Here is a 16,169-nt window from a genome sequence, read left to right as displayed (position 1 = left end):
CTCTGTCTCTCTTCTCTATGTCTCTCTCTCTTCTTTCTCTCTGTCTCTGTCTCCTCTATTTCTCTGTCTCTTTTTTCTCTCTCATTCTCTTCTCTTTCATTTTCTTTCTCCTTTATCTCTTATTCTCTCTCTCTGTCTCTCCCCCCCTCTGTCTCTCCTCTCTGTCTCTCTTCTCTCTGTCTCTCTGTCTCCTCTATTTCTCTCTTTTTTTCTCTCTTTTTCATTCTCTCTCATTCTCTCTTTCATTTTCTTTCTCCTTTATCTCTTATTCTCTTTTTCTTCTCTCTCATTCTCACTCCTCTCATGCTCTCTCTCTCTGTCTCCTCTCTTCCCTTCTCCTACTTTCTTTCTCCACAACTTTTGCTACCACCTCTTCTGGCTCGATAGCATGGCCATCTGGTCTACCAGCCTCTTTGGCAAAGTGGAGGTGTTTCCAGAATTGCCATCTGCCTGCTAAGATGAAAGCAAAGCCTCCAGAGACCTCCTCTTCCCTCTTAATGACCATCACTTTTCTCCTGAGGGTTTCCTTTCCTCCCTCTTCAGTCTCTCTCATCCTTATCCAAGGTTGAAAGAACTAAGGATATTTAGGCTAGAGACATGGAGGACATGATCTGTTTTCAAGAACTGAATGGTGCTCTTGTGGGAGAGGCCTTGGATTGGGGCTGTTTGCTCACGTCCCCTGAGCAATGGGGCCATGTCCTAGAGAGGCAGATTTAGGTCGTGTTAGGAAGAAGCTTCCTAACAAGGAGAACTGTCCAGCAGTGGCACGGGTGCCTCAGGAAGGCGGGTGACCTCACCAGAGGTCTGCAAAAGAAGCTTGTGGCTGCTTGCACACACTCTGGTGGGGAGTCTTTTTAAATCTGGGTAGGCCTAGATGGCATCTGAGATCCCATCCAACTGAAAAGCCCTGTGAGCTCCATGTCTGCCTCAGGGTGGGCACACATTATACCCTCTTACTCCTTTTAGTGAAGTGTGACACATATACTGATAAGTAAATATATGAGCATTCGAAAGGCATTAATAATGAATGGAATGTAAAATGCGTTCAGGGGAGTGGAATGAGACAAGAAGGAACCTGCGTCAGGGAGGTCGAGGCTTTAAAGGCCAGGCCAGGGAGAGACCGTGAAATTAACAGGTGGCCGCCTCGGACTTGGGAGGCAGAAAGTGGGGGGAGGGAATCAATCCGCAGAAACTCTCTGCGGGCCACTCTCTGTGTGGCTGACCTGGGTAACCCCCTGCTTTGCTCTCTCTTCCTCTCCCCCTTGGCTCCCATCTTCCCCATCCCCACAGCCCTAGAGGCCCTAAGGCATGACCCAGAAGCATCGGTGTGCATCTTCGCAGCCCAAGCCCAGGATCACATTTTAGCCAGTTGCTGGCGGAACTCGTGGCCCCTTCCCCGTGGCGACGCTTGGGTCTGTGACCCGGCCACCAACCACCGATGGAACTCCAGCAAAGAGAACCTCCCCCTGAGCCATTACCGAAGGTCCTGGCTCTTGGACTCGCTGAAGGCCTGGAAGAAAACTTTAAAGTAGCACCCGGCAGCTGCCCAGCCTGCCTCCCGGCACTATAAATGCTAGATTGGTTACTTAGTGTCCGCGTATTCTTGCCAAAGGAGGGAGGATGCTTCCAGTCTGGGGGACCCGGTGCCTAGACTCACAGCTCACGTTCTACTGGGGGACCAAGTATGCACACACAGAAGGAGAAACTCAAACGACACGAAGTAAGCAGGAAGCAATTTGGGGAGGAGGGGTCACTAGCAGCTTAGGTGGGGGGTGCATCAGGAAAGCATCACGCTTCGAAGTAAATCGGTGCATGTGGGAAAAGGGGACAATCTTGGAGTGCATTGGTGGTGAACGTGCCCAAAACGGAACTTGAGTACTCAGTGCCTCAGTTTACCCTTCTGTAAGATGAGACTAGCCGGCTTCGGGAGTTCACAGAATTCGAGTTCTGAAAAGGGCCTTAGACATCTAATCCTCATTTTACAAAAGGGGAAACCGAGGCCCAGGGAAATGAAGTGACTGGCCCAAGGTCACAGGGCTAAGAAGTGTTGCGGGTGGGACCTGTCCCCAGGTCCAAGCCAGGGCTCTCTGCACTTTCCAGTCCCTAAGTCTACAATGCCCATCTTGGCCCGCGCGTGGCCCTTCTTGCTCCACCCCTCTGCATCACTGGCCTCAGCCCCGGCAGGCTCTCTTGTGGGCGGAACTAGAGGGCGGGGCCCACGGGGCCCCCGTCGCCGGAAGTGGGGACGGAAGCCGAAACGGACCAGCCAAGTGAGGGCGGAAGTCGGGCCGGCAGGGTGGCAGACAGGCAAGCGTGGGCCTCGGAGCAGGAGCGGCCATGGAGGCGCAGCCAGCGACCCCAGCCCGGGGCGGAGATCAGGAGCAGGAGGAGGACGCCATGGACGCCTTCCTGGACAAGTTCCGCTGCCAGCAGTACCGGGGCCGCCTGCACGAGGACACGTGGGAGCAGGTGCGGCCGCGGGGGACCTGGCCTCAGTTTAACCTTCCGTCCAGTGGGTTGGGGCCGGTCGAGGGAGGGCATCGGCGCTGAAGCCCCACGGCCGCGAGTCCCCTGCACAGGACGTTGGCGAATCGCGCACCCCTACCCGGGGAAGGAGGAGGGCGGTTACTGCCCCCTTTTTACAGAGGAGGAAACTGAGGCAGAAGCAAGATTCGAACCTCGGACTGCGGACTCCCAGGTCCAGGGTGCCTAGATCTCACTTTCTCCTAATGCGAACAAAGTGCCCTGCACACAGCAGGCGCTTAGCAAATACTTACTGAAATTGACTCACTCTTCTCCCCTCTAAGGCAGCTGGGTCTGGAGTCAGGAGGACACGAGTTCAAATCCAGCCTCAGACACTTCCTAGCTGGGCCGGTCATTCACCTCGACCTGCCCCAGTTTCCCCAGCTGTCAAATGGAGCTAATCCCAGCACCTGCTTCATAGGGTTGTTAAGAGAGGCTCTGTGCCTGGCCGTAGTATCATTTGCTGTTATTTTTCCTTGCCCATGAGAAGCACGCTGGCTCTCGCTGGAGGTGATCTCTCCCGTGCACAAAGGGATGCCCCCCATCCCCCCGACCCAAGCCTATGTCCTCAGGCAGTGCTCCCTAACAGTCAGACCCAGCTCATGCCCCTCCCAGCTGGACAAAGGTGAGAGCCTCACTGGGCACATTGTAGAAAGGAGGCTTGTGGCTGAGATGGCCTCCGAGCCCCCACCAGGCTCTCTCTCTGAAAGCTGTAGGGTTTCAGCTCTCACAGCAGCACCATAGGGTATTTATTGATAAATGTTTAACAAAAAGGGAGTATGACCAGAGACATTTTAAAGTTTAATCTGCGTTGTTAAGATTTTCTCTATTCTTTTCTTAAGTCTAGAAAATTACCAAAACGGTAAATGAAGCCCTTATTTGTAGTGATTGCTTAATTTACGGGTATGAATGGTCACACTGAAAACGTAACAGTTGGCCCAGGAGTCATGCAGCAAACCCCTGGGTGTGGGAAATGTTGAGTCTTGGCCTCTTGCTTTGGGGCCTGGATAGATGATCTGTAGATTTCTAATTTTAAAAGTCAAATTCATACAGAAGTTTTTATGGTCATCTTTGGAACTGGCTGGGCTTCCATAGGAATGGAGAAAAGTTCTGTTTACACTTCTCACAGCCTCCCAAAGCAAGGAGGGTCCCAGGACATCTGTCCAAAGAATAAAAGTCTGACGGGAGCCCTCACTGGCGTTGCCCCTCTTTTTTTGAACTTATTCTTTTTATCTGTGACCTTATGTCCCCCTGGAAGATCTTAGGCTGAAACAAAGCTCTGAGATGAGGACTTTGCATTTTGAAACTGACTTTGTTGTGTTTCTTCCAGGAATTGGATAAGATCCCAATGTTCATGAAGAAAGCCCCGTCAGAAATCGATCCCCAGGAGAATCCTGAGTTGGCTTGTCTGCAGTCCCTTATTTTTGATGATGAGAGACCTCCTGAAGGTGCAGGAAATGTGGTGACTGGCAGGGATGGCGGGGCCCCTGGGCGGTCACCGCTTTTGTGCTGTGTGACGCGGGCCTGCTTTTCTGATCCGTTAGATCCCTGAACGATAGGATCGATGCCAGCTGCGTCCCTAGGCTGTTGTGGGGCGATGGCTGGGCTCTGGCCTCAGCTCTCTCCAGTCTGTCTCTCCATGCCTCAGTTTCCTGAGCTGTCCAGTCGAGGAAGGTCCCTTCCCGCTCAGAATGTGTGGTTCTATAATGTAGCCAGAAAGGGCTGCTCAGAAGTGAGGAATCACAAGGATCAGGGTACACCGGGTGTGGGTGAAGAGAGGGGCTGGGAGTGTCTTAACTGATGCTTGCTGATTGGTTGATTGATTGATTGATGTTATAGCCTCTTCTTCCCCTAGAAGAATGGGAGCTGTTTTAGAACTGGGACCATCTGTGTCTGTTTTTATATCCTCAGCCAAGCACCATGGCTGGCATACAGTAGGAACTTACTTAGTGTTTGTGGCTTGATTGATTGTCTGAAATCTGTTTAAGAATAGGGACCACTGTTGTTTCTGTCTTTGGCACAGAGTAGGTGCTTAGTAAATGGATTCTGAGGAAGACTTTCAAGGCTGGTGCCAAGCCCTTTGAGAGCCCCAGGCACTGCAGGGTCCCAGGAAAGCCTTCCAGGAGCGATGATGGCTACAGACCTCTGTCCTCCTTTCACAGAGCAGGCCAAGACCTACAAGGACGAGGGCAATGCTTACTTCAAGGACAGAGACTATAAGAAAGCGGTAGCTTCGTACACGGAGGGCCTCAGGAAGCAGTGCTCAGACCCCGCTCTCAATGCCGTGCTTCTGACCAACCGTGCAGCGGCACAGTATCACCTGGGTGAGCTGCATGTGGTCAGACCTTCCTGTCTGTGGCCACCGTGGCCCCTCTGTGTGCAACTACTGTGTGCTGGGGATGCACCACCGGGGAATGGGGGGTGGCGCCTCCTCAGAGCCTCTGCGACCCCCCAGGGGCCTCCAGCCCTCGCCTGGGCATTCTACACTGGGCATTGCTGATCAGTCCCTTGTACGTTACATGGGACTCTGGGGATCCTTGGCTAAGGCCGGAAGCACCGTCTGGTTATATAAATGGGGAAACTGATACCAGGGAGGCGGTTTGCCCGAGGTGACAGGATAGGCCCTGGTGGGGCTCCACAGACCTGCGGCTGCCCCTCAGACACGACGGTCTGGGCAAGGTCCATGCTGCCTGGTGCCTCAGTTTCCCCATCTGTAACCTCCCTGCCAGGGTCACTGTGAGGGCCGGGTGAGGCGTCGTTACGGCTGTTTGTGCTCCTCCATCCCAGGAGAGCAGCTGCTTTGTCCATCTTCTGGGGCCTGGGTCCTGTCCTGGCTTGATCTGCTGCACAATGAATTTGTGATGACAGGCAGCCTCTCCTCTTGTTTGTCAGGCAACCTGCGCTCGGCTCTGAATGACGCCACAGCAGCTAGGAAGCTGAGACCCAGCCATATGAAGGCCATCGTGCGAGGTGAGCCTCCCCTGTGTAGCGGAAGGAGCCCCCGCCATGCACACATATGTGTGCATGTGTACGCACGCAGAGTCCTTCAGCTGTCGGGGAGCTGGGGCATTGAAGGGGGTCTTTGGCTTTGTAGGGTTAATAGGAATTGAGAGACTCCTGGACCTGGAGCTGGAAGGGGGCTCGGGGCCCTCCAGTCCAACCCCTTCGTTTTATAGGGGAGGGAACTGAAGCTCAGAAGTGACTTACCCAAGGTCACAATGGCACTAAGAATCAGAGGTGGCATCAGGACCCGGTCCTCGGGCTCTGCCTGCTGTGCTCTCTTAGGTGTCCTGTAGGCATCTGCATTGGGAGCTCTGGAGGGCCAGACCAGAAAGGCTTAGAATCCTGAGGTGGCATCATGCCCATGGCGAGAGGGAGGGAGGCTCCTGGGGCACAGGGACCCCCGAGTCCCGTCTGCTCAGGCCTTTTGTGGGGCACAGCCTGCCCAGGGCAGGGACTGGTGAGAGCTCAGGTGAGAGAAAGGGAGGGAGGGAGAATGACAGAAACAGAGGAGGAGGAAGGGAGACAGAGAAAGCAGGGAAGGAGAGAAACAGAAAAAGATGAGGGGGGAGAAGAGGGGGAAAGAGGGGGGCAGGCTGGCAGGCGGCGCACAGGAGACGTCACAGATTCCAGGGAGCTTTTCCAGAGCCAGCCAGATGTGGGTTCATTTCCTGCCTCTGAAGCATTTGGCCCACTGGCCATGGGCCAGTACTTACCCCTCAGCCCCAGCAGTGTTCAGAGGCTGGCAAAACAAGATCATGGTAACCCTGAAAAGGACAGATGAGGAAACTGAGGCAGGGATGAAATGATTTGCCCAGGGTGACCTCACTCATCAGTGTCTGAGGCAGGATTTGAACCTGGGGCTTCCTGATTCCAGGCACAGGTCTCCTTCTCTAAATTTCCCTGATCTCTGGGGCTCTCCCAGCTCTGAATCCCTTCTGCTAGGAAGGTCCTCTGGGTGCAGCAGAAAGAAGGCTGAGACAGTTGAGAGGACCCGAGTTCAAATCTGGCTCCATCACTTGCGGCCTCAGGCTTAACCCCTCTGAGCCTCAGTTTCCTCTCCTGTAAAATGGACAGGGATTGGGCTTCTCAGCCTCTGAGATTCCTGCCAGCTCTAAATCTGTGGGGCTGTAAACAGCAAAACATTCCTCTCAAAGATTCCCTAAAGTGCAAACTGACCCTTCTTGTCTTAGGGTTTTATGCTGAAACGGAAAACTCATTTTTTAAGGTAATTACGGATGCCCCAACTTCGTGTAAACCGATCAAAAGGCAAGAGTTTTCAGATCTGCCACTTGTGCTAATTAAAAAACAAGGGATCCCACCTTTGGTGCTAGATGGAGCCTTCCCAGGTTCCTGTGGCCTCCCCCTCTTTGTCAGCCCGAGATGTTCTTCATCATTTTTTATACTAAAATTGCACCTTTTCTTTGAGAAGCTTAAAGGTTCTTTGAAAGTTTTAATTTATTCCTCAGCTGTTAATTTCTCCACTGCCCCCTGGGGTTGGCTTCACGTGCTGGGGGGACTCCCCAGGCTCTCTCTCTGTTCTCTGCTTCCTGAACAAACAAGGATTAGGGAGGTATGAGGGTAGGAGACCCTGGAGAGGTCCCAGCAGAGCAAAACCACAGGTTTCTGGTGGTTTTAAGGCAGGACAGTCATCAGCAGCTGATGCTAGAAAGCAGGGGCCAGGAAAGCCACAGTGCTGTTGGTGGGAGGCCTCTAGGCCTCAGTTCCCTGGGCAGAGACAAATCTTGGAAAAGTCATAATCATCAGAACGGCTGGCCTTCTCCAGCTTCTCAATAGCCCCTGTGGGGTTGCTGTCCCATTTTACAGATGAGAAAGCTGAGGTCCAGGGGGTTCAGTGACCTGGCCTTTGCTAAGCAGCTTGTGAGTGTCCCAGGTAGGATTTTAGGCCAGTGTGTCCCTGCTCTGTCCAGGTATCTCCCTGATCCCTTCCTGCCTTCAGCAAACACAGTTAGAGTCAGCAGACATTCATTAAGCTCTGAGACAGACGGGTGAATGAATGATACCCAAATGATTAAGAGCACATTTGTTAAAAGCTTCCTGGGGGCTCAGCCTTGTGCCAGGCCTGGGGACACTGATGCAGAAAGCTGGACTGTCCTGCCCTCCCCATGCATCCCTCCCAGGAGGGGTGCCCCAGGACCTTGGGGCGAGGGCCTGGGCATCCCAGGGACGGTGCCAGAGCCCTGGGCTGCCGGAGCCTCCTCTTTGCTGCCTGACACACTGACATTTCCTTGCACCTTCCATGCATCAGACACGGCGTTGTGTGCTAGCAGATGGTGCTTGGTGGTCAGTTTGGCTGAGCTGTTTCCTTTTTCTTTTTTACAGTAGCTAATGACAATAACCGACATTTACCCAGAGCTTTGTGGTGTCTGAAGCAAACATAGACACATCCAACCCTCTGAATTAGGGATAATCTTACAAATGAGGAAACTGAGGCAGGCATATTTGATTAATGATGAACGTCAGAACTGGGTCAGAGGCATCTGAAATGGTAGGGATGCAGAAGTAGGAATCACAGTTTTGGGGTGACATAAGTTAGAAGGTCATGAGGAATGGTAGAAGGGAGAGCTAGCCTGGTTTGTCCCCCTAGCATGGACACCACAGTCCAGCCGTCCATCCTCAGGGCCCTGTCCAGGGTTCTTTCCTCCTTGTTTGTGGGTTCTTGTTCCAAAGGGACAAGCTTTTTCTGAGTCCTGCGGTCACTGGTTCTAAAGCTCCTGGATCTCCACAGGCGCCATCTGTCATCTAGAACTCAGAAACTTCTCAGAGGCGGTGAGCTGGTGTGATGAGGGCCTGAGGCTGGACTCCAAGGAAAAGAAGCTTCTGGAGATGAGAGCCAAGGCCGACAAGCTGAAGGTTGGTAGCCCTGTGGATAGTGGGGCCTGCCCCTGGCCCCAGACAGGGAGCAGCCTGAGTGTGTGTCCTGGCCTCTGGCACCTAGGGCAGGCCTGCCACCTGACAGCGTCCCGGGCAGCCTTAGTGGACCAGCAGAGATGGCACTGATCCGCCAAGAAAGAAAAGACATGCAATAAAAACTGGTCCCAGGATCTCAGGTCTGAAACATTAAAGGGCGGTCGAATTCCCCCTCGGTCCCATCCTTCTGTTAATCATCTCTACTTATCTCTGCTCTCGTCTGTACCTTGTTTGTACTTTATAGAAAGTGCATTTATAAAATGCTCAGTTTACTCACCTGTAAAATGGGTATAAGAATAGCAGTGACCTCCCAGAGCCCTGTGAGGCTCAAGTGACGTAACAGTGTAAAGCCCTTAGCCCAGTGCCTGGCGCAGAGTGTGGGCACGTGAATGTCATTTATTTATTGCTGTTCTTATTAACCAAACTCGTAACAGCAGCGTGGGCCTCCCAGCTTGTGAGGATCTCTAAAGCCCTTTGCCGTTACGGTTGTTACTTCAGCTCTACATCTGTGAGTCTGCGAGGTTTGTGAATCCTTAAGAAAGCATTCACAAAAGCGGTAATGTTGGACAGAAAAGGAAAAGCCCTTGGAACAAACATCCCTGCTGCAGCGTGGCCTGGGAGGAGCAAAGCAGGGGAGAAAGACCCAGTTTACCTCCTTTCTCTGAAACAAGACATACTTTGTTCAAAGAAACACTTCTGTTAGATGAGATGGGGGTCACAGGGGAGGGAATGAGCATTTGCATATAGCACCTACTATGTGCCAGGCACGGGCTAGGTGCTTTTTACAAATAGCATCTCATTGAAGAGACACCTTTGGAAATCCTCATACGATGGATCAGGGAGCATTGAAAGGGAAGCAGGAACCATGAGATTGTGGGAGTGTGCTACAGACTGCCAGGGCCGGTGGAGGATATGGATGATACCGTGGGGTTGTCGGCCCTCTCCTGCCCCCAGAAGCAGAGCTTCTTACCGAGGCGTCTGCCCCCCTTTCAGCAGCTGATTGTTCCTAGGGCTCTGAAGAGGGTTGGGTCCTCCTGAGAGACGTGGGGGAGCCAGGGACTGACCCGTGTGTGGTTTATCTTTCAGCGGACTGAGGAGCGCGATGTCAGGAAGGCAAAGATGAAGGAGAGGAAGGATGAGGCCCAGAAGGGGGCATTGCTCTGCGCTGTCCAGGTGGGTGCTTGAGCCTTCAGCTCCTGGACGCACTGACCCCTCAGGCTTGCAGAAGAGCCCTGAGGTCTCTGTCCAGTGAATGGGCTCCTTCTATCTATGCTTCAGGGAGGGACAGGCTCCTGTATCACCTCCTGCAGGGATGGGGATAGTGGAGCCAAGAGGGGGTGAGCCCTGGCTTCCCAGCAAGAGGTCAGAACCTGAGGGCCATGAGCTTGTGGTTGGAGGCCTTTCCACTTTGTAGCCCTAGGCATTTCATTCCTTGGCTTTAAAAGCCTTCTGAAAAGGAGACCCCAGGCTTGGCTGATTGCCCCGGGGGCTCTAGAAGATGAAAGAGGAGTCAAAGTGAGCAGCTCCCAACATAAGGACAGGAGCTGAAGTCTGGAGGCTGCAAGTTCAGCCCTTGCCTCTGACCTACCTTAGCTTCCTGATGGGGGGAAGAGTCCAGGGCACTAGCTAAGACCAGGCAGTTACAGATGAGAAGCTGGTCTACACTGGGCCAGGCCATGTCTTCACTGGGAGCTCCTGAGCTAATGAAATCACAGACCTGCAAGAATTCTGGAAACAACACAGAACTAGCAGTTCCTGGTGGGTTTTGGTTCTTGGCAAAGCTAGCGTTGGAGCTGCAAGGGGGCACCGCATTGCACAGAGCGCTGGGCCTGGAGTCAGGAAGACTCAAGTTCAAATCCAGCCTCTTGGTGACCCTGGGCAAGTCACTGCACCCTGACGGCCTCAGTTTCCTCCTCTGTAAAATGGGGATGGCAGTAATGATAGTAGCATCTGCTTCCCAGGGTTGTTGGGAAGATCAGATGAGAGGATGGTTCTGATGTGCTCTGCAGACCTTGGTGGTGTCACATGCACTGTCAGCATAGGATGATTCTGTCCAGGCTCCCCACACCAGCACAAGGTGGTCTGGGGGGAAAGCCCCACAGCTGGCAGTCAGAGAGGGCACATCTAACCAGACATCCTAAGAGGCGGGGGCATGGCCGGGCGTGGGGACAGGAAGGTGACTTTTAGGGTTTTGTTTGAAAACTAGGCAAGAAATATCCAGTTGGCATCCCCAGGCCCCGATGAGGAGGATGATGAGGAACCAACGACTCCCCACGGGGGCCTGGGCTCTGAGAATGCCATGGGCGCCAGGGTGTCACTGGATGATGGCGGCCGGCTCAGCTGGCCCACACTGCTCCTGTACCCCGAATACGGCCAGACAGACTTTATCTCAGCTTTTCATGAGGACTCCAGGTGACTTCTGCTCCTCCAGCAGTCCCCTCCTGGAAAAGTCGGGGCTCCCACTTCTGAATGTGGTCTGCCTTCTCTGTCCTTCGAGGCACTGTGGAGGCCTGGAGCCTCGGCATCCAAAGTTCTCTGTTCCACTCAGGCCCCCTTCCCCTCCCCTGTGAAGGCCCCCCTGCCCCATGAGAGCCCCCCCCCCCTTCCCTCAGGAGATCCCCTCTCCCCCATGGGGGCCTCCCTCACCCCTGCCCCATGAGAGCCCCCCACCCCACCCCAGGAAAGCCTTCCTCAACCTCCTGCATGAGGGCCCCCCTCACCCCTGCCCCATGACAGTCCCCTCCCCCCTCCTCCATGAGAATAGGGTCAGTGATTGAGGCTGACCCAAAGCTCTTGGGGTTACAGGTTCATTGACCACTTAATGGTTATGTTTGAGGAGCCGCCTCCGTGGGACCTGGAACGGAAATATCAGCCACATCTTCTGGAGGTGAGAGGTTTGCCTGTACCGGGCGTGAGGTCCTCTTGCAGACCTGTGGGCTCTGCCGGAGTCTGGAGTGCCTGAGGCCGCCTGGTCAGAGGGCAGCTCCTGGCAGGCTGGGCCCGTTTCCACCCAGTTTCCCCACACCGTGGTGCAGCGCCTGGCACCCAGTAAGCACTTGGTCTGAGGTGTAGACGTCCTGTACCTGGAGGTTACATTCTGCCTTCTCCCCACCCTTCCCCCAGCTCTACTTTGAAGATGAAGACCGGGGGGAGGTGTGCCAGGTGAGCCCGGAGAGCACCCTGCTGGAGGCCCTGCAGCATCCCAGGTGAGTGCCCGCAGCTGGGAAGGTCCTACTAGGAGACCCTGGGCTGGGGCTGGGGCAGTGGGAGCCACAGGTGCCAGATAGCCCCTGGCCCTGCCAGAAAGGAGGGGAGAGCTGGGCCCGGGTGGCAGGGGAGGTTGTGCTTCTCCCAGAAACGACCGTGGTCATCAGGGAGGAGAGAGTGTGCCCGGCCTCACACCTCCAGAGCGTTTCTCCAGCAGAGCCCTGATTTCATAGCCCAGTGGGGCCTGAGCATCCTGTCAGTCAGGAAGCCTTTATTAAGTGGCCCAAGGGGAAGCCGGCCTGCCAGGAGCTTTGGCCATGCCCTCCCAGCCCCATGGAGCCTGCCGGACACCGGGGAAGTGTCCTGGCCGCCCCGTCCTCTCTCACTCTCCAGACACCCTCAGCCCAGGCCCGTCTTTGACCAGACATTTCTCTGACACCGTCCTTGTCACTTTAATCCTCCTTTGTCTGGGCCTCGACCTGAGAGTGCCCACTGCACTGCCCTCTGTACGACGAGGGGCTGGCCCCGAAGGCCTCTACGGCCCTTCCAGCTTCAGATCTGTGAGCCTCTGCCCGAGTCCCCATGCCCCCCCCCACTACCTGTGCCTGTCCCTGGGTGGGAGCTTGGAGCGCTGGGGGCAGAGAGCCCAGGGGAGCTTTTCCAGCCCTGGGGCATCTTCCCTAGAAGGTCCCTCCAGCCCTGACTGAGGGGGCCCTTGGACACATGATGGGGAGGCTGCCATCGTGGCCTCAGTGATCAGAGGCGCAAGGCCAGGGCTTGTCCCCGTCCTGCTAATGGACTGGTTGAGGCCAGGCAGACACTTCCCCCCTTTGATGGACTCATTCATTTACGGATGTCACCGTTCCAGGTACTGGAGATGAAGACAGAAAAGAAGCCATGCCTGTCTTCAAACAGCTTCTGTTCCAATGGGGAGACGTAGCCAGAGTGCCCACAGTGTTCTGGAGGGAGGGATGGCATTCAAGGCCTCCGGGAACCAGAGACCTCCCCTCACTGGCTGTGTGATCCTGGGCAAGCCCCTGAGTCTCAGTTTTCTTACCTGCAGAATGGGGGCTTACACTTGTGTCCTTGGGCTCTAGAGTGATGCCCCTCAGGTCTGTAACACAAGGTTGGACCAGAGGGGGTCCACGGGCCCTTTGGGCATTGAGCCTAGGAACCTCTTTCCCATTGTCCCTCGAGGGTCCAGGACCCTCCCCTCCCCCTCTGTAACCCCACCACCGAGACAAAATGAAAACCCCTCCAGAATCTCATTGATGACAGGCGTCCCAGAAGCCATTTGGTCCTGAACAGGAGCCCTCGGGCCATGGAACTCACCTCTTGCTGCGGTAGCTAAGGCCAGGGTGGGCCAGCTCAGTGTCAGAGATAAAAGAAGTCCAGCCAGCACGTGCAGGCCAAGCAGTCGTGCTGCCATGCTGAGGGGGAAAATGGGCTTTTTCAAAGGCCCAGTGGGCTCTCAGGTTGGCAAGGCCCCACTCTACCCCATTTCCCTACAGAGGAGAAAGAGCTGGGGATGCTAGGCCTAGACAGAGCTGAGGGCTGTACAGCCCCCTGCCCTTCAGTGGCAGAAGTAGGAGGCCCACAGAGGAGAGGGAAGAGCCCAGGCTTGGGAGCCAGCCGGGGTCTGGGTTTGGGCCCTGGCTATGCTGACCAGAGAGTCTCTGTTTATCTGGAAAACGGGGATTGTTGGATTTAGTGCCAGGCAAAACCCAGAAGATGGCCTGGGCCAGTCCTTCCATTTTGCAGGTGAAGAAACTGAGGCTGCCCAGGTTACTCCCTAACCCTGACACCAGGTAGTCAGGATTTGAACCCATACCCTCTGACTCACAGCAGGGTTGTTTGCAATATTTGCCCTCCCTACCTGATGAAACTGCTGTGAGGAACTATGGGTGGGAGCAGGGAGGAGACCTCCAGGAGGGGGGTGGCTGTACTTGGTCTCAGGGACAACGTTCAGGATGAAAGATACTGCCCCAGAAGCTGAGGAGCTCCCAGTGCGGAGCTTCCCTCCATCAGCCCAGTGTGCCAAACACTGCTCTGGGTGTTGGGGATAGAGACAAAAAGGAGCCTCCCCTGTGGTCTGCACCGGCTGCGATCAGAGGACGGGGCACGGGTCAAAGGCTGGCCACGGGTGCCTCTGTGCAGAGGCTGGGAGCCCTGCCTGTGGGTCCCCTGAATTTGTCTTCCTAGGAGGGCCCTTGGAGAATGAGGGAAATAGAGGTTGATGATACCGATAAAACTTTGTTTTAATGAAACTGGGCCAAGTGAATAATGGGGAGGTGTTAGGCTCTCGGTGCCAGTGCAGGCCCAGGTCACCCCCACAGCCCGAGGAGACCTGAGGGGCACCCATGTCATAGCACCAATCTTGAAGGGAGGGGTCGAGCAGATGAAAAGACAGCCATGGAAGGCCCTCCCAGCCAGAGACACGGCCGGGATTCGTTACCTGTGGAATGGCCCCCTTTGCTGTTCACCTGAGGGTTTGGGGAAAGGAACCCGGACTGATGGGCCTCCTTTGTCCTTCCTCACAGGTACTTAGTCAGAGCTTGGACACCCGCCTTCCTCGTGTTGGTGAAACAGTCTCCTTTTTGCAAGAATTTCCTCCGGGGTAGAAAGGTTCATCGGCTGAAGTGATGGGAACCCCCGTGACCAGGCCTTGCTCCCTGAGGTCCTGGACACCAGGCTCTGCCTGATGAAAGCTGGCAGAAGGGTGCCTCAGTGCCTCCCGGGCTGCAGGGGGAGGGCAGTGCCCAGAGCACCCCTGCCTTCCAGCCGCGGGCCGGGGCTCATCCCCCAGGCTGCTGTCCAGATTCCTCCCCCTCTGGAGACTCTTGGCAGACCACCACTTAAATGCAGTATAATTATTATTTTTAAAATAATTTTATTACCAACTTAATAACCATCTCCATGAAAACAAAACAATAAAATCACATTTGAAGCCATAAACCCTGAACGACTCGTTTGCTAAAAGGAAGAACACTGCTAAACCAACAAAACCCTAATTGTGCTAAGTCCCCTCCTGACCTTGAGCCCATCAGGCCCTGCGGGAACAGAAGGTGTGGAGACCTCCAGCGGAGCCTGGGCTGCTCCCCATGTTCACAGCCCCTGCTCTAAGGCCCTTTCTGACCCGCGTCCTTCCCCTCCCTCCTTTCTGGGAGCCAGCCTGTGTAATAGTGCGGGGGCTCTTACACCTGTTTTTACAGCCCAAGACAGGCTGTGAGGGGCTGGAGCTGGCCATGTGGGCCAAACAGCCTGCCTGAGGATGACCTCATCTGGTCCTCATGGCAGGGGAGAGAGTACCTGTTGTTATCCCCATTCTACAGATGAGGAGACTGAGGCAAATAGGGATTGAGGGACTGGGCCAAGGGCTCCTGACCACAGGTCTGCTGCTCTAATGTAACACCTAGCCGCCTAGGGAGCATGGAAGAGGGATGGAGACCTCAGAGCGGAGGATGGCAGGTTTCTTAAAACAGGGAAGGCGGGGGCCAGGAGGGGCCTGAGAGCAGGGAAAGTCAGGGCCGGGAGTCTCAGGCCCAGGGCTGCCCTCACCCCAGGAGAGGCACTGGGAGCTAGCAGCATCTGCATTATTCAGAGGAGCTGGCTAAGTCCTGGGGTGGCAGAGGGCATTGCCAGTGCTGGGGAGGTGGCTGCCCCTCCTAAGTGGGAGGGGGGGCAAGGCGCTGAGCCTTTAAGCATCTTCCGGGGCTCAGGCCCATCAGCTTTGGGGCTGTGTTTGTAAAGTGCTTAGCACACTGCCCGGCACACCGTAGATGTTTAATAAGTGCTTGTTTCTTTTCCTCAATAAGCTCAGCAGGTCCCAGGACAAGAAGGCTGAAGAAATGCTGTCTGTGCAGCCAAGAAAGGAAGGTGGGAGCCAGAGCCCACCAGCTAACTGCCCCAGGCCCCTTGAGGGGCACATGACACTTTATTTAAAAAGCTGCCTCCTGAACTTGTTAGCCCCTCATTATTTGGATGTGACCCCAGCCAGAGCCTGGACTGGAAGTTACTCACCCAAGGCAACAGCAACACCTCTTACAGATGAGGAAACTGAGGGCAAGGCTCAGGGTCACACAGCTACTAAGTGTCTGGAGGGGGGAGGGGATCTGGCCCAGGTCTTCCTGATTCCAGGTCCAGTGGCATCAACGCTGCCATGTTGTCCTGTCTCTAAGGTCTGCACACGGTATGATCGTTAGTGGGGGTAAAAGCAAGAGGAGTTCTAGCAGTGTGCCACCCCATGGAAAATCTCCCATGAACCACTGAGAACTCTGTTACCAGAACTGAGACCACATATCACCAGCCTCAAGTACTCATGGTGTATGCATCCATTTATCCAGCCATCTACCCACCCACCCACCCTTCCATTTATCCATTCATCTACTCATCCCTCCATCCTCCAACTATCCACCCATCCATCCACCCACCTATCTGTCCATCATCCATCCACCCACCCACCCATCCATCCATCCATCCATCCATCCATCCATCCATCCATCCATCCA

The 16,169-nt window shown here is 54.8% G+C and overlaps 3 protein-coding genes across 4 annotated transcripts in view; 2 read left to right on the top strand and 1 right to left on the bottom strand.

Moving 5' to 3' along the window:
* Positions 1-1,532, top strand: part of LOC138164809 (maestro heat-like repeat-containing protein family member 7) — a 59,461-nt gene extending 57,929 nt beyond the window's left edge. The window contains 1 exon segment of the mRNA XM_069092744.1: positions 1,291-1,532. Coding sequence (XP_068948845.1) covers positions 1,291-1,532 — 242 coding nt within the window.
* A 714-nt stretch (positions 1,533-2,246) lies between these two features.
* On the top strand, positions 2,247-14,616 carry LOC138164949 (tetratricopeptide repeat protein 4-like). Of its 2 annotated transcripts, XM_069092934.1 has the most exons (10): positions 2,247-2,469; positions 3,854-3,971; positions 4,686-4,847; positions 5,416-5,493; positions 8,273-8,397; positions 9,541-9,627; positions 10,661-10,866; positions 11,260-11,341; positions 11,578-11,660; positions 14,202-14,616. In XM_069092934.1, the coding sequence occupies exons 1-10, from the start codon at positions 2,338-2,340 to the stop codon at positions 14,302-14,304; spliced, it is 1,176 nt and encodes a 391-aa protein (XP_068949035.1). In that variant the 5' UTR covers positions 2,247-2,337; the 3' UTR covers positions 14,305-14,616. The 2 variants fall into 2 exon arrangements, with proteins under 2 accessions (XP_068949035.1, XP_068949036.1); XM_069092935.1 differs by lacking the exon at positions 11,578-11,660 and having other exon boundaries at positions 14,498-14,616.
* LOC138164950 (transmembrane protein 205-like) overlaps positions 14,532-16,169 on the bottom strand; it is a 9,658-nt gene continuing 8,020 nt past the window's right edge. The window contains exon 4 of the mRNA XM_069092936.1: positions 14,532-16,169. This exon is cut by the window's right edge and continues 911 nt beyond it. The gene's annotated coding sequence lies outside the window, so the exon portion shown is untranslated.

The sequence above is a fragment of the Petaurus breviceps genome, unplaced genomic scaffold (genome assembly GCF_028583685.1).
Source record: "Petaurus breviceps papuanus isolate PSGF00001 unplaced genomic scaffold, PetGlider_PUasm1.0 207, whole genome shotgun sequence".
In the NCBI taxonomy this organism is placed as follows: domain Eukaryota; kingdom Metazoa; phylum Chordata; class Mammalia; order Diprotodontia; family Petauridae; genus Petaurus; species Petaurus breviceps.
This window is presented reverse-complemented; position numbering and strand designations above follow the sequence as displayed.